The following is a 21,696-nucleotide window of genomic DNA, read 5'->3' on the forward strand; positions in this document are numbered from 1 at the left end:
GTTTCAAAACAAAAAGGAAGAGTTCTGATCCAATGAAAATGAAGTCAGTACAAGTAGTCTGGGCACTAGGGGCTGGGGAGATGGCTCAGTAGGATAAGCGCTTGACTGGCAAATGCAAGGATCTGAGTTCAACAGTCTGGGCACTTAAGGTCCAAATCAGAGAGCTAGAATCTTTCAGAGATTCCCACAAATAATGTCTCAGTGTTAAACAGTTGTTTTGAGAGCACACCTCTGGGTTATAGTGGACATTTAAGTTTGCTTTTTTGTGTCCTTCGAAAGAGTGACACAGTTACAGGCGTACATCCAGCCTGTAGCTGGGTAGTCATCATAGGAAAACAAGTACAGGCCTTGAATCATTGGCAGTGAGTCGGGCAGGGCACGAACCGCACCCCTCTGAGCAGGATGCAGATGCTGTCAGCCGCACTCTCTGCATCCTGCTGGCCTACCTTCCCCCGCGCTCTTGGAATACTCCATGATAGCTTCCTTGAGTTTCTCTGTGTAGTTCACAATTCCCTTCAGAGGAACACGCTCATCGTTTTCATAAGCTGTGATGTGGATTGAAGGATAATGCTACAAGAAAGGGATGCACAGAGCTCACTTCTTCCAGTCTCGTCTGTGACATTAGGGGAAAGTTTCTTACCTCCAGGTTCTCCCCAAGTGCTAGAAGTGTTTTCTCACTGGATATTCCTGAATGAACCTCAGTATCACAGTATTAGACTGTTACTTGGAACAGCCTTTTCTTGTCTAAATTAAAGAGACTGGAGTTCATTTAATCTGGTAATGAAGGCGCAGGAATGCCACTGCCCTGCAGGACGTGTGTGCGCCACGGACAGGGACCTGTCTAAGCCCTGCCAGCTCCCACCTCAGCTCAGGGCTACGTCCTTCTATATCTCTTCTATCGCTGCAGGATGGTATATTAGAACTGTCTTTATTACCTGAGGTTTAATATTTTGATAAGGACAGTAACGTTTTATGTAGTTCTTTTCTTTTTCATCACATGAAGGATTCCCCCATTCCTCTATTTCTTCTACTGTCAGGGGCATAGTCTTGTCCAACATGGTATTGAGAACGTCCACAAAAGGTGCCTGAAACAGAGCCAGAGAAACCTGGATTTCAGCCAAGAAGCTATAAGATGGGTTTCAGGAAAATAGTAGAGATGCACACAGTGAGGAGAGAAAATACAGCCCAAGGAGCCCTGGGGAGTCCTTGAGCCAGATGCAGCCGGACTAGCAACCAAGTCTTCCCCACGGCCAGTGATGGGCAGCTAGCTTATTAACACATCCAGCTCCTTAAATGGCCTTTGTAACAAAAAGGGGCTCATCTTCTAATTTCACAGCGTGTCATTAGTTTGCTCCCTTTGCTAATATGTCTTCTTATACAAGAGAGATAAATATCATGACTTCACACTTAGGATGGCTACTCTATTTTAAAAACAACCAAAAAATATCAAGTGTTGAAAAGAAACTGGGGGGCCAGGGAGATGGCTCAGTGGAATAAGCGCTTCCCTGGCAATCCCTGGTTCCGCCAAAAGAAAAAACAAAACAAAAAAAAAAACAAAAAAAAACTGGGCTCCAAAATACACTGCCGAAGCATAAAATGGTGCAGGGGCTGTGGGACAGAGGTGGTGACTCCTCACCAGAGTAGGCCTAGGACTACCTTACAGGCCCACAGCTGCACGGTGTGCACGCTCAGAGGCACTGCAGGTAGGGTCCTAAAGCCTCATTCTCAGCAGCATCACTACGAGCCAAAAGGTAGAAACAATCCAAGTGAGTGACCAGGCAACATGTGATCTGGGCTTGGAGGGAAATCAGTCGGCTTGAAAAAGGAGAGGGTGCCTGCTACAACACACGGGGACCCCGGGATATAGCTTAAGTGAAATGAGCCAGTGTCAGAAAGATAAATCCTCAGCTGGGGAGATAGCTCAGCAGCATAAGCACCTGCCTGGTACGCACAAGGTCCTGAGTTTGATCCCCAGTACAAAATAAAGAAGATAAATCCTAACCTGGGAATGAGGACTGGGGATAGAGCTCAGTGGGAGAGCACTTGCCTCACACGCACAAGGCCCTGAGTTCAATCCCAACATCATAAAAACAAATTTGCAAATAAAAAATTCTGTTTAGGGTTGGGGAGACAGTCCAGCAGTTTAAGTGGCTGGCCTGGCAAGCGCAAGGACCTGGGTTTAAACCCCAGGTGTGCCATCCAGGCCACTGAGACCAGGCGTGGCACATGCCTGTAATCCCAGCTAGCGCTGGGAAGGCTGAGACAGGAGGATCACTACGAGTCCGAGCTGCACAGTGAGACCCTGCAAAAATAAGTAAGTAAATAAATGATTAAAAAAATGCGATAAAGTGGGAACCGTGGAGCAGGCCTGTGATCTCAGCTAACCTAGAGGTGAGGGAGGAGATCACAAGTTCCAGGCCAGCATGAGCACCTTGGCAAGACCCTTTCTCAACAACACAGCAACAGGCTGTAGAAGGGTCGGTTAGCATACGTGAGGCCCTAGGGCCAATCCCCAATACTAGGAAAAAGGATACATTTTGTATGACTGCATGGGGTGGGGGGGGGTACATAGCTAGAGCAGCAACCTCCTACACATGAAGAGTGCTGGGATGCACCCGGGGTGGGGAGGGAGCCTGGAAATGGGCTCTGCCACGTGTGCAGCCCTGAACTCCAGCAGGCCGAAAACCGAGGCCCAGAGGCTGCGCAGCAGCACGAGTGTGCCTGGCACCGCTGAGCCAGGCAATACGCTGTGTTGTTTTACCACAAAAGCCTTCCGCCAGGTGCCACACGGCACACAGCTCTGGGAGGCTGAGGCAAGGGCCTTCGCAGAGGGCCCCAGTGTGCGCAAGTTAGTGAGACCCTAACGTCTGCACCTATGTATAAAGTACTTTTGCTTTTCTGAGACAGGTCTGGTTGTGGGGTTCAGGCTGGCCTTGAACCCACTATGCAGCCCGGGATGGCCTTGAACTCATTGCAGTCCTCCTGCTTCAGCCTAAGTGCTAGGATGACAGGTGTGTGCCACCATCTCCGGCTCTCAAAACAAAACACTTTTTTAACAGGGCTGGTAACGCAGCTCACTATAAAGGCCCTGGGTTCATTTCATACTATCAAAAGCAACCCTACAACAACTAAAATTTTAAAAGTGAAAAGTCCCTCTAATCTCTATGCTGCATTTCACCTGTTAGTTTTACATTAAAAGAAAATGCTATCCCAGCCCCCGCTCCCCAAGTCAATTCCACTGAAGGCAATCTGGAAAAACATCCGAGGTGAAAGAAGTCTCGCTGCTGTCACCCAGTCCTGTAGCGGCATCTAATTTTCTTTGGCTGCCCAGCATCTGAGCGCCTCTCCTGTGCTGAGAAAATCAACTTGGCCCACCTGAGCCACCATGCCATCAGGACGTGGGATGCCAGGCCTTTCTCAGCTTCCCTGCAGCCAAGAGTGGCTACACCACTTAGCTCTGCCAAGTGACCCACGGGCTCCAAACCTGGGAGAGGAAATGGGTGATTCTGTGTGGAGAAACTGTGTGGAGAATTGACGCAGGTGGTGGCATGACAAAGTGGGGTGTGGTGCTGGGAGCCTGCGGCGACGCGTGCCCTGCAGAGGACGCAGCAGCATCGCAGGCCGTTTTTGTTTCTGGTGGTGTAGCCTCTAGTCTGAGCCTGGGTGGGGTGGCACACACCTGTAATCCCAGCACTTGGGAGGCTGTAAACAGGAGAATCACTGCGAGTGCGATCTAGTAGTGAGACCCTGAACACCCTGTAGACCCTTCCCTCAAATACAGAAAAAAAAAAAGCAGATCTGACTGGATCTGACGATACCCATTTTTACCTAATGTCCTTCCATAAAAAGATGCTTTTCCTTAAATTAATCAGGGTTCTTGCTGCTTATACTGAAGCACTTTGACTCATGCGTGAATGCCTTGCTGCTGGCTATTTAGGCTGACTTCAGTTCTCCGCTCTAAGACAGCACCCGGGCCAAACGTCCTGATGCCTGCACTGCTGATAACTTCCGTTCTAATTATGAAAGTCAAGGCTGGTGCTCCATTTTCTTTATATTGTGAATGATTCTGTTACTATCACTGGGAGGGCTAGGGATATAGCTCAGCGGCATAAGTGCTTGCCTGACAAGTGCAGGGTCCCGAGTTCAATCCCGGGTACCACAAAAAAGATCTGAACTACTATCATTGGGGACAGGTTTCTTTACAAGTTAGCTTTTCCATGTTTAAAAGTAGATCTTCAGATTACGGCTGTTTAATACTTAATTACTATAAGCTCACTTTTTGTACCCCTCTCCCTCAAGAAACAAAACCAAACCATTTACTCTCCCACCCCACCATTATTTTCTAGACTATCTGCACAGGAGGCAGGAGAGCAACATGAGGTGAAGCCAACTGCTCTAACGTAGCTTTATAATTTTGGATGACTAGAGGAAAAGGGCAATTAAAATTACAAATGTTGTATCTAAAAAAATCCCCTAAGTCCAGGGTGAGCAAGTGGAGCGTCAAGCTGGGGAGGAGCCAGAGGATGCAGCGCACGCCAGAGCCACGGACGTTCTGCCAGCTTCCAGAACCGCAAGGCCCGTATGCTTCATCTCCTTCCCATCAACTCTAAATGTTCTGGCAAACAGAGAATGCTCAGTGGCAAGAGCCACTAATCTCCCAGTGGAAACCCTTAAAAATCAGTAAAGAATACGGTCAGAGAAGAATAAGCAAACCAGAGATAGTAAAATTACAAGTTTTAGGAGTTCTGGAGCTACAATTCTGCATTTAAATTGAAAAGCTTTTTACAGTCTTATGCTGCGGCACAAGTGTAACTTCATCTTAGTGCAGCGCATGGCTTCATGCCTGCCCCCTTCTGTAAACAGGAGAGATGGCGCACACTCACCTCTAACGTCACAGCTCTCAGGAGCTCGGGACTAGAGTTGCACAGTGCGCCCGCAAGCACCCCGCCAGCGCTGAAAGCACTCAGGGTTGTTAGACTCGGCTGAGAGAAGCCTTGGCCATGAAGCGCCTCAATGCAAGCCTCTAAGTCAGCCAGGCCATTGAGCTTTTTAGTCAGGCGCCCATCAGCATGCCACTGGAGGCCTAACTCGCCGCCTCCCCTGGAAGTAAAGGCAAAAAAGTTTTTGAGGGTGAAAACCAGTGACGATGTAGGTATAGGCAGACATCAGCAAATTACCTGCAGGCCTGTTTTTGTATGGTCCTCAAGCCAAAAATTGTTTTCATTCATATATATATATATATATATATATATATATATATATATTTTTTTTTTTTTTTTTTTTTTTTTTTTTTTTTTAATGGTACCGGGGATTGAACTCAGGACCTTGCACTTGCCAGGCAGGTGCTTATTCTTCTGAGCTATCTCCCCGGCCTGCTTTCCTATTTTTAAAGGCTGGGGGAAACCACAAGAAGGAATAGGCACATGAAGCTGAAAATCTTTACCACCTAGTTCTTCAAAACAAGTCTGTCATCCCCCAACATAGACAATCAAAAACTAAGTCAGCAAGTATGTCGTGCGTGCCTGCCCATTTCATCAGGGACTAAGTGGAGACCCTAAACATACCCAACAATTGGCACAGAGAAGACCACAGTTTTGTGAGGGAAGAAACACTGCCAGCTGTGGTTGCTGCTCTCCTGCAAGTGCGAAGGAGGCATCACAGGAGCAGAGCAGAGACGTGCGCTTGTGGAGATAAGGCCACGGTGGGCACACGGGTCGGGGCCCTGATGCTTGCGGAGATGGCAGGCAGGCTGAACCGTGAGGGCAGGATGCCCACTTCCTATGGGCCAGAAGGACAGCAGCATGGGACAGGTAAGACACAGTGTGTGCATGATGACAGGTGCCACCACAGAGGAATGCCAGGCCACGAGGAGCGCTGGCCAAGCAAGTTGGACTCTGCACTACAGATGGGAGGTAGAGGAGAATTTTATGGAGAAGACACAATCGTATTTGTGTCTTGAAATAACTAAAATAGCATGGAAGTTACGCTGGCAAAAAAGGAGTACAGCTTAAGAGGCTGTGTAAGAAAAAGCTAAACTAGAGAATTCAATGGAAATGGTACCCTAGGTATAGAGATGAACACATTTAAAACCCCTAAAAATCTGTCCTTTTGCTCTTTGAATCTGTTAGAGAACTGAATTCCACATGCAGAGATTTAGGAACGCGTAAATCCGGCAGCAGGCTTCTGCCCTGCAGGGTATGCTGCTGTTCTGGGTATCTGATACATGTCACAGTGCTGTAGAACTCAGAGGCGCGGACCCACCGAACGTGGCAGTAAGCTAGTATCCATCCATCATCCACCAGGACCCGCCGTTCAGGCCTGAAGTTCATTTTCAGATCCATTCCATAGGCCCCGTACACGTGCACCAAGAGAGGTTTCTTCTGTAAGTCTTCGGAGTCCGTTTTGTGAAAAACAGTCATTGGCACTAATTTTCCATCCTGGAAATGAATTGGCACGCATGTGAAGAGTCTTTTAAAACACTTCTACGTGTAATTGAAAACACTCCGAAGTGCATGTTCCCCACGTCCTACTTGTGTTACATGTGTGCACTTCACTTAAGATGGCGGAGTGATGGTCTCCAAATGCCCCCCACTGGGCTGGGGTTCAGCTTGCTTACTGACGCACAGGATCAAGCAGGGAACAGCAGCAAGCTGGCTTGATGTTTTATCAAACATGGCTTTCGTAAGAGCAAGGTGATTTAAAGACTTCCCCACTCACCTGGAACCCTACACCTGCAAGGCTGAGGCAGGAGCGCTCGGAGTTTGAGGCCGGCCTGAGCTACACAGTGAGTTCAAGACCAGCCTGAATGACACAGGGAGACCCTATGTCACAAGCAAAAACAAATGAACAAAAATTCATTACTCAGTATGATTATTCTATATTTTGCTTTCAGATGAAGGCAAAATAGCTCTGAATGCTGGAAACACACCTCCTCTTGTAGACTTCCTCCTACGTCTAGGGTGAGATACTGACACTTCTCATCTGTGCGTGTAAGAAGTCTTCTAAAGTCACGCTTCTCAGCCATTACGGCCTGAAATCTCTTACTGATGCTACTAAGAACCAGTCACATTCTTTTCCAAAGCCTGTATTTCAGAAAGTTTAAAGTAGTTCAAATGCATTTCAGAATCTTAACTCTTAAACTGCCTTTACGTCTCAGTGTTTGCCTCTGTCGCTCAAACGCAACACAGCACCCTCTAGCAGAAAAAAATGCAGGTGGGAGAACTACTATTGATTCCCTTTCACAAAAAACGGTAAAGTTGGCTCTTTTTGTTTGTTTTGAGACAGGGTCTCACTGTGTAGCCCATGATGGCCTCAGACTCACAGCAATGCTCCTGCCTCGGCCATCCAAGAGTCGAAATTATAGGCATGCACCACCACACCTGGAATGAAGTTGGTTCTCACTTTGCTTAAGTAAACAAAACAAAACACAATGCTAGTTTACATATAAAACTAAAGTAACCATCACAATTTTTTCATTTTCAAAACTTCATTTTGGGGTAATAAAATGATACCCCAGAGTGTTATCAAGTGAGAGGTAATCTTCCTTTTACTCTTCATCATACTTCACTTCTCAGTAAGATTTATTTTTATACAGCATGATATAAACTCATTTTGGTAAGACAATCATGGTCCTGTCATCTCGTTTCTCTCTGACCTCAAATTATATAATCTGAAAAACCACTGGATGAAGAGAAAGAGCAGAGGCCATGCTAGGCCCTGCTGTGTGGGGCCCGGGCTCTGTCAGCAGCACTGAGAGCCTGAGGAGAGAATAGTGGCTTCCACTCGGTGCTGCTTCCACCCGACGCGCAGCTTCCACCCGGTGCGCAGCGCCCTCGGCTCACTCTTAGAAAGTCTGTGTTTTCTCTGTTTGTGGTACAATAATCACAACATTTTGGCATAATCTTATGTTTGTGAGATTAAACCCCAAAGTATACATTTTTTTTTTTCCCCCGGAACTGGGGATTGAACTCAGGCCCTTGCGCTTGCCAGGGAAGCGCTATTCCACTGAGCCATCTCCCCAGCCCCTAAAACATTTTGACAGCAACAAAATCTGCTAGGTGCTAAGAACAAATGATTAACACTTTTTTTTTTTTTTTTTTTTCTCTAACAGATATAGCTAGTAGGAATGAAAAGCAGTAATTCAAACTTTACACATTCTGTGGAACCAGGCATGGTGGTGCATGCCTGTAATCCCAGCACTTGAGGCTGAGACGGGAGGATTGCTGTGAGTTCAAGACCAGTCTGGGGGCTACAAAAATGAGCACAAGGCCAGCCCAAACTGCATAATGAGACCCTTTTTAGAAATATAAAAACTTTACACATTCTGTATTTTATAAGGTTTAGCTTGCAAAAGTGTGTACTGCTTTTGAAATAGAAAAAATATTTGCTTAAAGATGTTAAAAGAAAATCAATATAACATAAAAAAATTCATAAGGAAAAATAACGTGATATTCTTTGCTAGAGTATGTGAAATTAATAGATACATGATACGCTAAGGTCTAAAAAGTCCTTCAATCAAGGCTATATAGTTTATGTATGAGTTTGTTCCTGAGAAGTACACACGCGTAAGTTCTGTCTATTTAGGAAACCGGGAATCTGGGTGCCTGTAACTTCCTGCTCTATTTCGGACCTCTCTGTTCTCCCCACCCATCTTTCTCTCTTTTCTACACTTGGGTTTTGCTGGCTGCCTCCATATTTTCTACTGTATCACTGCTACACAAATTCAGGGCCTCTGCACAAATGGGGTCCCAGGCCTTGTCCAGCACCCAAGACTGCAGCTCCTCAGAGGCTTCCCTGGTCGCTCTAGGCAATGTCACGTCCCTCTGCCGTGTCCCCTCTGTCATCAGCTTGTTTTCTGTTGCAGCAGTCAGTGCATTAGTAATTACTTCTCCGACTTCTGGCATCTTCCTTGCTAAGTGGAAGCTCTGTGAGGCAGGGCCTGTACTAGTCTAGTTCACTCTGGTCGGCTGCTTGCCATCCCTTTTCAACGGCTGCCACAGCCACCTAATGTTGACTATTTACAGTTTTCAAAAAAAAATTCAAACATAAACAACATGTAAAATAAAGGAATTGACATGTAACCTATAAATTTTCTAATCCAAGTTAAATACCTGAGTTATAATGCTAAACAAAAGACCCCATGCACTCTCCGAAGTCATGTGGCTCTAAGACCATGATAGAAGGGTTCGATGTTGGGAGGTGGCTCGCATGTAGTCGCAGCACCTGAGCCATCTCTGGCACAGCAGGCTTTCAGTAGACAGGGTGGGAAGCAGACGTGCCAGAGACTTACTTTGCTTTTGGCTTCCAGACGTAAGACCCGACTGGTCTTTGTGATGGGGTCTTCATGTCCGGTCTCCTCAAACAGCTTGCCTTCTGCAAACTTGTAAGTGTAATATTTTGGGGGTCGTATTGGAGAGCAAAGTTGAAAGGGGCAGTTCTTCGGGTCAGAGTTCGTATCCATTATGAATCCACAGGCCCAAGGAGGGAGCTAAAGACAGAGAATAGTTATTTGCATGCCGGATCTACACAAACAACTTAAGTATCATTAATTAAGTTGCTCAAAACAAGATGATATGGACAGCTGGTTTATTTTCTACCAAGAGCATCTGAGGATTACTTCATGACGAAAGTGTCTTTCAAGTAAGAAATAAACACAACTACATTAATGACCAATAAAGTATCTTTATAGGAAAAAGGCTTATCAGGATTCTAGTTACATGTGATCTCCTTTAACAGAAGCTTAGGTGGGGTATAAATTTGGGTAATAAAATAACAACAGTTAAGAATAAGAGGAAATGAAATAGTAACTCCAAAACTCAGCCATGGCTGCACGATCTCTGTTCTCACAGAACACAAAATGCCCCCATGTGTGTATTCTGAATAATTTTCCCCCCAGCCTTTTGCCTGCTGTCGGGACAGCCCAGTGATGACAGTCATTACTCCTGGCTACCCTCGGCTCAGCAGCGCTAAAGTGTTCACAATTTGTTTCTAACTTTAGCTTCCAGGCAAACCATTGTGCAGAACAAAACCTTGCCAGGCACATCTACTCCGCGAGACTTACAGCTATTATGCCCAAGATTCATAACTTTAAGAAAAAAGGAAAGGAATCAAAATTCATTCTCTCGGAGCAGCGGGCTCCAGCTTCAAGCCTTCCACTAACATCATGCTTATACCTTTTACAGAACTCTGCTAAGCAGGTTGACAGAGTGTTACAAGAGGTACCAAGAATCAGAACATTAAAAGAAAACTGCCTTTCTTTTTCTGCGTAATTGCGGAAAGGGCAAATTCCTTGGAGAACCAGAGGTCTCTGCACAGCAACAGCACTGCAAAAGGAGCTGGGGGATGCATGTACGCATACACACTGTGGCACCCGTGTGCGTGGCAGCCCTGGAGCTCATGTCAGCAGACAAATGTCTCCTAATTAAACCGAAGCATCTATTTTTGCCAAATACTAATAACGAGACCCACGTGCAACGTCTGAGTTCCTGCCTAATTGTGCTCAGACAGAGGGTTATTTTAAACCTGGTAACCAGGGGCCAGAAAGAAAGCACAAGGCTCCTTAGCCCAAGAAGCAAGCACAAAGGCTTTCTGTCTTTGGGTGCAACTGAAGGGCAGTTTCCGGATGACCCATGTAGTCAGTTCTCTAGGCTTTAGGCTATCTGGCTCCAGGAAGTCAAAACACCTTTCAGGTGTCTTCCTAGAATGAGCAGCTCCAAGATTGAAGTTTTATTCACAACAAAAATATTGTAAGACTGTGGAACTTTTTAGCTTGCCTAGCTGATACAGTGTATGTACTAACTATATCTCAAGGACATCGTGCACCACTGTCCTGCTGAGCTAGGCCCACAGCGTGCACGGAGTATGCTCCCATGGTCAGCACTCGAAAACACGCTGGCTGTGAGGCAGGCGGTTCTCAGATACTGGAGGAACCGGCTGGGCACTCACATCGTACCAGCCAACTGCTGTCACTTTTCTGAAAGAATGATTAAGATGGGATATGCTAAAAGAAACCAAGCCTGTGCATACAGATGCCTCTTCCAAATAAAACAGATGTGAAACACAGAATAAACAAAAAATCAATTTGCCTACAATAAGTGCCATCACACTGCACATTTTTGGTGGGGAAAAATGCTACCAGAAAATACCAATGATGACTGATGACAGGAAGCAAGAACAGCAAGAGGTTTACATTTCCACGAGCCAAGGAGGCAGAGATGTTATACACAGAATTACTTTATAACCTACTCGCCGTATGGTTAAGGATTTTATTCCTTTGAATAGAGCACTGTCTGTGGTTATTAATCAGAGCAGTACATTTTCATAAAATGGGTCTAATTAACAAAATTCCCTTTAAGTGGAGCCTAGTGTGTACCGAAGCATCTGACCCCATTTGATGCTGCCCTAACAATGCTGGATAACAGTATGAGAACGTGTAGAGGGTGTAGGCATAAATACATATGTATACTTTATACCTCATACCCCCTGCAAAGCATGTTTTTCTTCCTACCTTTAATAAACGTAAAACCTCAAAAAACCCACCCAGAAATATTTAATAAAAATATAAAGGGCCATATTTACATGGAAGCCAGACATTAGAGGTAAAATCTACATGACGGTCCTAATTTTCTTTTCTTTTTTTAAATTTTTTTTTTTTTTTAATTTCATTGAGAAATATGAACAAGACAGTTTCAAAGCTGAACAGGACAGTTTCGATAATCAATACATTATACACTGTTATCTTCTTAGTGGTTATCCATAGTACAAGAAGCAGACAGGATATCCTGCCCAAACACTATTAGTACACCTCTTGCTTCTCATTGAATTAAGCGAAAGTAGCTGTGTATCTATCCTAACTATTTTGTATATATAAATACAAAATGATCTTTCCTTTGTATTCCCTTTTTTTTTGTTTAGTCCTGTCAGAGGTGAATATTCTACTGGCATCTAAATACTAAGGTGTTTGAATTCAGCTAAACAATCCAAAACTGTCTAGCAGTCTATAATATTATTGGGTTATCCTCAGAAGTTGACTTGAGGGGCTGGCGAGATGGCTCAGTGGTCTAAAGCACCTACTTCGAACGAGCTTGGGAAAGCACAGGGACCGCGGTTCAATCCCCCAGCACCACATGCCAGCCAGCCCCGCCCCCTGGTGGGCTGAGTGTGGCCACACACACACACACACACACACACACACAATAAATAAATAAATAAATAAATGTTTAAAAAAAAAAAAAAGTTGACTTGAGCCTTTCACAGCTCATCGTATTAATATGGCTTTACTTTATATACCTTGTTTTTATACTTTTCTTCTGGGTGGTTAAGACCAAGATAAAGCAAGACCTATACAGCAAGAAATGTAACTTTTGTATCTGATAAGGTCAGTCAAGTACCCTCAGGATTTATCCCGTTGCCCTGTACTGCACTTTGTAGATCCTTTGTCAGTGTCAGCCTTGAGGATGGGTCACAGCCATTGCTTGACCAGTTTGCTCTCTGTCAAAGCCTGAGAGAATGTTTTTTCTCTCCATGTGACTCCCTAGGCACACTATACATCATCGATCACATTCCTCTGTGGCTCCATGATCTTCTTGATCAGAAAATTTGGAGCACAACTGAGTTACATGTTGTTACAGTAGAGGTTCTCCTATGTGCCGAGTCTTCACTGACCTTGAAAGGCTAGGGTCAAAATGTTGGCTGACCTTGCAGCCCTTCCTTTTCTCCAATTTTGAACTGCTAACTTAGGTTGTTAACCCTCCAGAAGAGAAGCTTATTATTAACCTGCAATATATGCAGTTCGGCTTACCCTATCTGTTTAAATATCAAACATCTTCGGTATATCATGAAACAGGTATTTTCCATCAAATATTGGTATGTTGAACTTCAAGACCTTACAGAATACGTAGGAAAAATAATTTTGTAAAGGTAGAAATAAGCATTTACATAATTTTACAAAGAAATTTAGAAATCTAACCATACACAGAATTGTAACAGGACAGACCTGTGACATTTTTTTTCTTATTCTTGTGACTTTTTTTTTTCCATGTATCACTCTTTAAAAACAAACAAACAAACAAACAAACAAACACCCTTCACTTGAGAGACATTATAGCAATAAATGGTATGTCATGACAAGAAGTACATATTGAGAAGACCAGGATGGCAGGCACTCCAAGCGTGACCCCTCTATTACACATGGCCATCCTTGGTGCAGCCGCCTGGCTCACAGGCACCAGCATACAGAGTTAGTCAGGGTTAGAACTCACCAGCCAACCGTTATTCTCAAAAACCTGCTGATGTCCCCCAGGATCACTGCCCAGCCATCTTGTGCGTACAAATGCATGGCTTTGCCCGTCATGTTTCTCAGCTTTTCTCCTTGCCCACACCTCATTGTCTAATCCTCAAGTTCCTGCTTTCCTTTTATTTGTGTTGTAACTTTCCACATGTAATTCCTCTTTTAAGTTCTTATACTATGGAGACAATATGATATTTACACATGTCCTAATTTTCTTGACAGAATTTTACTGTAATAAATGTATCATTAAAAATTATATATTTTTTCCTCAATTTATACAGACAATGATGAAGATATCTGATTTTGGGGGTAGATTGGCAACCCAGGAGCTAAAGACAATAAGAAAATTCCGGAAGTCACCTTAGGATAGCACTACAGAGGTCTAAGCATCTGGATATCACAACCCATAATTTTACTTTGGGGAGCAGCTGGAGAATTTCAGTTGTTTTAGGACCTCCTTCATTTTTATTTGCATTAGTATTATTATAGGCAAATAAATGACACAGAAAAAATACATATTCTGAGAGGGACTGGGCTCTCAAGGAAGTTAGCGGATAAATAACACTGGAGGTGGCTGGAGGTGCATCTGAAGAGGCCAGGCCTCAAGATCAAGATGCAGCCGGCTGGCCTCTGCCTGCCTCAGGGGTGCGCAGCAACTTGAGGTTGTACTGTAATTAGCACCGCCTGGGCCAGGAAATCCAGATGGGTGTCAGTTACACACTGGGTGACCAAAGCATCTGGCCCCAGCCCTTCCCCAAATGCCCTCGTTCTTTCCATGTACTTTCTAGTGCTGGGGGTGGGGGTGGGGTGGGGGTGGGTGTCAGCGTCAGGGGTTACCTGGAATTGAACTCAGGACCTTACGTTTGCCAGGCAGGTGCTGTGCCACTGAGCTATATTGCTGGCCTCTCCATGTATTCCTGCTACGTGATTCACTTCCCTACTGGATCACTATTAGCGAAGCAGTACAGAGTACTTGCAGGCTGATTATAGTTTGACTTTGCTGCATAAACTGCCCCGATAAAAGGCCTCAGTGGCAACCTACTTTTGGGACCCCTCAAGCTATCTTTTAATAAACCTTTCCTACTCTTAACCTCTCTTCCTTGGAATTCACTCTTTGATTCCAAGGAACACAAACTTGCCACATCTCACACCTAGCAGGCTGGGGTTGTATTTCTCACATACCAGTGTGACAATCTCAAAACCTACCGCCCTGCCTCTTACCTCTTTTTGCCTCAGTCTACTTGTATATGCCTGATAACCTCAGAATACAGCTTCGGCCTGCAAACTTTTCCTCTACTCCAAACTTCAGATGTTCCCTCTTCATAATTTATGCATAAATTCCTTACTGCAATACCAAAAGCACTGTCATAGTTTCATACCCCAGAAGTGCTTCAGTGAAACAGAATTATTTTTAGTTTTCCAAATAGTTTTTGAACATCTCTAGCTTATTGCTTCAATTACTGATCTTCCCGCCAAGAATATAATAATCTGCACCTCTAAAACTTGACCTATCTTCTTTATTTATAATTCAACTTACTCTACAAAAGCTTTCCTGAAATTGCTTCCACTTCTCTATAGCCCACAGGATATTTCCGTTTCTGATGTCACTTTTTGAACAGACACTAAACTGATCACAAATGCAGTTTATCAGGGCTTCTGACAATCCTGGAGTTAAGGACACAGAAGTGGTCCATGTTGGCTTGCTAGTCAGCTAGCTCAGAACTTCCCCTACCAAGAAAAATGAGGGCACCCTCCTCCTTTCTTCTGTGCCTGCCACCTTCCTTCACTCTTTAGTGCTGCTTTAAAGCTGGGCAATGAGGTTGCCATTCCCCAACTTCACCAGGTGCACGTGTGAACCTCACTTGGCAACATCAGCAGTATCGAGTAGCCTGTGAGGCAGACATGCCACTGTGACCTTTTACTGTGAAGATAGACCACTGTCACCGCATGTGCAAAGGAACCAAAGTCCACCTGTCTTGGGTAGGAACAAAGAGAAGATGGTGTGAACACAGGCATGTTGGGGCAGAAAACAGCAGATGGGACTATCTGAGGAGCCGGGCAGGGCCAGCGGTCAGTGGTCAGGCATTAGAGGCCAAGCTGGTCTGACCTAACATTGGGAAGACATCTTGTATGGAGAGGCCCAGACACAGAGAACTGTACAGGCTCCTGTTCCTGAAATCCATGCTTCAAGGTGATGCCCTAAGTCAGAGTGCTTGCTGAGCCCACCAAGCAATTCTGAAATAAATCTCTGAAATCTGCTCAAGAGCTAGCATGCTAAATTCCATTTAAAGTATTTTTAAGTCCACAATGTTATTCAGAATGTGGTTTTATGTTAAGCTAAACTATGTATATACTTTACTGTCTTTTGAAAACCCCACATACCTTCAGTGATCGCACTGAGTCATCCGCCAGACCAATCACGTTAACATAAAGTAGGTTGCTGTGCTTCAGGAACAGAACACAGTGATCCTTGAACATGTCCAAGTCCACAACTTTGGTGTTTCTCTTCATTGTGAAAAACAAATCCCAGTTCATAATAGCAGGGGTATCAGCTGCTGTTCTCATTAGCTGTGTGGAACGAAGGGAGAGCTGAGGGACAGGACACGAGGGCAGCAGCCAGACATGAACCTCAGAAACCAGCGCACAGGTGCTGTCACTGTTAGTGAAGATGAGAAGGAACTCGCCCTGACCCCAGGAGGGACTGTGACCATTGCCATGAGGACTAGGCCAGAGGCGGCTTGAGAATGTTCCCACTGGTTGGTGGACAGCCCAAGACGGGACATCTGAGGAAGGGCACCGACAGCCGGCAGACTAAGACCCTTGTGATCCAGTGGAAATCAATCTAAGCTATTAACTCACAAAATTGTGTTTATAAGTTTGGCCTCTGAAGCCACTAAGATTGGTTTTGATAATACAAATGGGATAGAGTACGTGTCACTTACCAGCTCTTAGGGCACATGTGAAGCCTACAGCAGCATTAGTGCTAAGGAAAGAGAAATGGACTGGGACATACAGGAATGCGGCACCCATTTCTACACTTCAACAGAGCCTACGACCTGTTTCCTCAGGGGAGCAAGAGATTTTACTGAGGGAAGTATGACATTTAAGAGTATAACAGCAACAAGCAGGATTTACAGTTACCTTGAACTCCGTCGGCTCGCCAACGTTAGTCAGGATGTACAGCTCGTCATCTCTGTGTTCAATGTAGTAGAGGACCCCGTAGATTCGCTTCTGAATAAGGACGGGGGGGTCCCAAGGGCTCTGGCCATCTATCAGCCACACCTCAGAGGTGATCTTGTTCATAATATTTATGGTGAGGAAACGACTGTCTTTTGTAAGGTAAAGGAAAACAAAATAGCTAGAGAGAGACAGACAGACAGACAGACATGAGGGTTCAAGAAATGTTAAATGTGTGCCTCATTAATCACAGTATTTCAGAAGTGAAATACACATTAATTTATAAAGCAGTTAGAAAATGAAAAAAAATGCCGTAGTAAACACTGTTTCCACATTTTAAAATGGCTATTATCTTTTTCATTCTCTATCCAGAGGCATTTGAAATTATGTTTTCTAAAGTTGTATCTCAAATATTTTTCAGACAAAGAAACTGAAAGAACTGTAAAGCGAACACCAGTCTTCGCTGCTGACGTGTGCTGCTAACACCCTGCCGAGCTTCCTTCGTCGCCCATTACGTGTGGATTGTTCCATCTCACTCCTCATTAGCTTGTGAGGTCTCTTTTCTTACTGTTTTCATACGTCAGAAGGTTTGCTGCAGAATTACATGTCTAGTTCTAGCTATCTGTCGGTCCAGTTTGCATTAGCCTATAATTTGTAGCATACTATGCTTTAACACCTGACTGTAGGGTAAGACCCCAACCCCTCTTTGCTCTTTCTTTTCAACAATTTTACATTTTCTGTTTGTTCTGTGATAAAGCCAAGCAATCTGATAAGTTATTGGGGAGATATGCAGTTATGTGGAAGAAAGAACATAGGTGGTTCTAGAACAAAGTATTTCTTAGAAACAAGGAACATAAAAAGTAGAGCGCTAACCCTTTTCTCATTTATCTCTAGTGATATTTTTTTCTGCTTCTGAAGACTGAACCTGGCCTTTGCACTAAGCCACATCCTCAACATTTTTAAATTTTTTGTTTTGAGACATACTATCCCTACAGTGATAAGTTGCCCAGGCTGAGCTTGAACTTGTGATCCTCCTGCCTCTGCCTCCCAGAATGCTGAGATTATGGGTCTGTGCCACCATGCCTGGCTTCATATTTATTTTTTAAATTAAAATTACTTTTCCAATGATTAAAAAAATGGCAGTTATTATAAAAGATTAGAGAAGTAGGAAAACCCATTTATTAGTATCTTGAGTATATTTCCTTTTAATCTTTTTTTTACAAGATGCATCCCTTTTTCGTGATACAAAGTCAACATATGTTGAACCCATATGTTCAATTTTTTTTTTCACTTAGTTAGCTTTCATTTATAATTTTGTAGCAATATGTACTTTAAATTCTATACATTGCTAAGCATGCAATGGTTGGGCCGGCAAGACAGCTCAGTGGTCCAAAACACCTGCTTAGGCAAGCATAGGTAGGGACCACGCTTTGATCCCTGGCACCATATGCTGTGCCAGCCCTGCCCCAGGGCGAGCTGAGCTTGCCACAAAAAAAAAAAAAAGAAAGAAAAAAGAATGCAGTGGTTATAAGGTGCTAATATGTTTTCGTGGATTAGGAGTTTTGACTTGAAGGGAAAACTGACTTAAGGGCATCACTCACTTAAGTGAAAAAGCACTGGCTAAAGACGGCAGTATTACGGGCCTGACACCGTGCTTATCAAGGAAAAGGCAAAGGTAAAGACAGTCTAGTGGTTGCAGGTTGTCATCACTAATTCACATGAATGAACCATGCTATAATTAACAATTTATCTTTTAATAATTAAATGTTTTTTTCTTGGTTGCACTGATTCTAGGTACCACGCTGGCATGGGTGGCACACTTCAATTTCCTACTTAGCAGTGGTACTTGTTTTTTTTTTTTTTTTTTTTGGTGGAACCAGGGATTGAACTCACGCCCTTGCACTTGCCAGGGAAGCGCTTACTCCACTGAGCCATCTCCCCAGCCCGTGTTACTTGTTTATGTAAGTGGTGAATTAAAAATGATCTGCATGGGCTTTTAATTTGCCTAAATATTTTTAAAGAGAAATATACTAAAAAATATGAGTCTTAAAGCCAAGAACTATATCCCACAAGACACCTGTGTGAACGGATCGCTGTATGAACAAATCACTGGTATGAGTGCTACTATCCAATCTTGAAACACCCTAAGTAAAGTATCATCATATACAGAAACAGAACAAGAAATGCTCTAAGACCAACCATACAACCAGTCTGAGCAAGAAAGACTAGAACTCCTTGCTGCTCAGAGTAGACAAGGTCTTTCCAGGTAGTTCTTACCTGAAAATTCAGGCTCTACCCTAAGAGAAGAGTCATGGATGAAGAGCTAAAAGATGTATGTTTTGCTAATGATCAGCTGTATAATTCTGAGAAATCTTTAAACTGTCTGGACTTGGCATTCTAAAATACTAATTTTAAAAAATGTTACAGATATACCTCAGAAATTCTTTTTTAAAAATTTTTATTTATTTTATTTTTGTATTTTTAGGGAAGGGTCTACAGGATGTTCAGGGTCTCACTACTAGATCAGACTCATAGTGATCCTCCTGTTTACAGCCTCCCAAGAGCTGGAATTATAGGTGCGCGCCACCACGCCCAGTCTCAGTTGCAGTCTCAGCGTGCCATGGGGGCAGGGCCGGCATGGAAGGCCCAGGGATGGAACCCCCAGCCCCTGCACCTACCTGCTCGCAGGCGCTTTAATCTGCTGAGCTATTTGGCCAGCCCTTGGAAATTCTTTTTGCAGTAAGATGTCAGTGTGGGTGCAACTTAGTAACTCCCAGGTTCCATGAAGCCTGCTTCCCTGGGGTCTAGCTGGGGCTGAGGGCACAGCTGACTTCCCTCACCTTCCTAATTCAGCCCTTTCTGAGGATCTGACCACTTCTGCAACTGTACAGTGATGAGTACTGGATCAGAAATTTTTTAGGTGAGTGGGGAATGGTTATTCTTCAGTGATTAAAAATCTTATCTCTTAATTATGTCTGGATTTTCCCTTTTAGAAATGTACATATTGGTTTTCTCAGAATATGTGAATTACAGTATATGACCCTGGAAATAACTGAAAATGGAAACAATAATATTCAAACTATACCTGCCCATCTCTAAGAAATAATAGCTGGCATTATTCCTGAATTTGAATTTCGAGACAATTTACTATCGAAATAAAAAAAAATATTTTTGAACAACCACATCTACTAAAGTACTAGAAACAAACGTGATTTTGAACCTGGCCAGGTAAGACTTTTTCTGGCCTCTAACAGTGACTTTTTCAAAATCAGGAAGCCAAAAGGGGCTCAGAGGGGCAGATAAAGTGGAATTATGGTCAGTATGGCAATGAATTAGTTCTGTGGTTTGGAATACTCTCATAATGTAATTTCCCCCAAATCTCCATTTCGTATTAAAAATAGGACTGTAGGGCCAGGGAGATAGCTCAGCAGCATAAGTGCCTGGCTGGCAAGCTCAAGGTCCTGAGTTCGATCCCCAATACCACTAAACACAAAATAAAACAAAAACAAAAACAGGATTGTACAAGATTTTAAGGACTTTCTAAACTCTTGTACAATATGTAGTGTTAGTGTTCTTGTTTGGGCTATCAACATCACTGTCAGAGATTTGGAGTTAAATTCCTTTTTTCCCCTACAAATTGTATTCGACACTGTCCAAACTGTACTGCTAAATAATGTATGAGTGATTAAGACCTTGACAATAAGGAAAAATGTTTGTTTTTTTGTACCAGGGATTGACAAAATGTTTTTCTGAAAAATATATTTGGGTAAGAGTCAAGGGATTTTGGTATTAAAAGTTGTTATTGGGGGCCTGCCCATTAGCTCAGGTGTTTAAGTGCCTGCTTAAACAAAGCAGTCAGACTCAGGATGCTGTGGTTCGATCCCCAGATCCTCAAGCCTTGCCAGACCTGCCCTGAGGGCATCCAGAACCAGTCAAAAAAAAAAAAAAAAAAGGTCCATAAAGTTATTATCATTTCTTCCCAAACCTCATTAAGTGTACTGTTTTGCTTTTTTTTTTAAATTTAAAATTAAAAATGAAATCTTTTCTTTATTTGATACAGGGTCTTTTTTTAAAAAAAAATTTATTTATTTTGTGTGTGGCCAGTTCAGCCCACCAGGGGGCGGGGCTGGCTGGCATGTGGTGCTGGGGGATTGAACTGTGGTCCCTGTGCTTTGCTTAGCTTAGTTTGTTCTAAGTAGGTGTTTTAGACCACTGGGCCATCTCACCAGCCCTGGTACAGGGTCTTGCTACACAGCCAAGACTTATAGTGATTCTCCTTTCTCAACTTCCCAGCACTGGGATTATAGGCATGTGCCTGGTTTCAGTGGCTGGCAAGGTACACCCAGAGTTTCAGGGCCGGCATGCATGCAGTACTGAGGAATTGAACCTGGGTCCTTGTGCATACCAGGCAGGTGCTTCAATCACTGAGCTATGTTCCCAGCTCCCTCAGTAAGTGTTAATATGAGCATAGTCCTGGGGATTATAAGCAATCAGTAAGTAGTAATTTTAGGAAAAGATTTTCCATAGTACTGGGGGAAGTACTGGGGAAAAGTTTAAAGACCAGTGGAGGCCATGGCTGAAAGCAAAGTAATTCAGTAATTATGTCATCTGCATTAAACTGGTAGCGAGTTCTGTGCAACTGATTCCATGGAATTCTGGTTCTGATTTATACAAGCCTTGAAACTGCTGTGTGGCAACCCTATGTCACATTTAATTGACACCTCCTCCCATGCGTCAGAGTCCAGAGAGTGCTGGTAACTTCGCGTTTGCAGGCTAGTGATATATGTGGGTTTCAGTACAATGGGACTCAAATTTGAAACATAAGCAACTAATATAAGATCACCTTAGCCTTCATGTACTTGGTTCCAAACACAACCAAAACTTCACGACAGGCAAGGTCAGCCCTTATCATAATTGGAGAACTATTCTAGAGAATACGGCCTGCCGGAATCATCTTAGTACCTTGGGTCTTTTTCTGTGTAAAAGCGCTCATTCCGTCTGTTTTCCCCAAAAGTGGCTCGATACACATCATGGCAGCGAAGGTTTCTCTGGAAGGTGTAGAACAAGACGTCTTCATCTTCTTCATCCTTCACCCATTCTGAAGGAAAGTAATTAAAAGAATTAAGTACAGCCACACACCCCCTTAAGGAAGGGACAGGGCATTCTAATTCTGAGTGCCAGAATGCACCTGTGCCTCTGGAACTGTAATATGCCAATCTGTGCTATTCAGA

The 21,696-nt window shown here is 43.8% G+C and overlaps 1 protein-coding gene and 1 long non-coding RNA gene across 8 annotated transcripts in view; one reads left to right on the top strand and one right to left on the bottom strand.

Annotated features, from left to right (window-relative positions):
• Prepl (prolyl endopeptidase like) overlaps window positions 1-21,696 on the bottom strand; it is a 42,245-nt gene that overhangs the window by 700 nt on the left and 19,849 nt on the right. For 6 of the 7 annotated variants that reach the window (XM_023711211.1, XM_004627666.2, XM_023711206.1 and 3 more), the window contains 8 exons: window positions 21,428-21,563; window positions 16,430-16,646; window positions 15,671-15,856; window positions 9,290-9,487; window positions 6,262-6,437; window positions 4,884-5,100; window positions 936-1,085; window positions 447-570 (listed from right to left, as the gene is read on the bottom strand). In XM_023711211.1, coding sequence (XP_023566979.1) covers window positions 447-570; window positions 936-1,085; window positions 4,884-5,100; window positions 6,262-6,437; window positions 9,290-9,487; window positions 15,671-15,856; window positions 16,430-16,646; window positions 21,428-21,563 — 1,404 coding nt within the window. The remainder of the gene's footprint in view (window positions 1-446; window positions 571-935; window positions 1,086-4,883; window positions 5,101-6,261; window positions 6,438-9,289; window positions 9,488-15,670; window positions 15,857-16,429; window positions 16,647-21,427; window positions 21,564-21,696) is intronic. The other variant, XM_023711208.1, reaches the window with a different exon arrangement.
• On the top strand, window positions 18-16,698 carry LOC111815712. Its single transcript, XR_002820361.1, has 3 exons — window positions 18-56; window positions 136-203; window positions 16,688-16,698. It is a non-coding gene; the product is annotated as an uncharacterized LOC111815712 (long non-coding RNA).

Source organism: Octodon degus, unplaced genomic scaffold (genome assembly GCF_000260255.1).
Source record: "Octodon degus isolate 3935 unplaced genomic scaffold, OctDeg1.0 scaffold00020, whole genome shotgun sequence".
Taxonomy (NCBI): Eukaryota; Metazoa; Chordata; class Mammalia; order Rodentia; family Octodontidae; genus Octodon; species Octodon degus.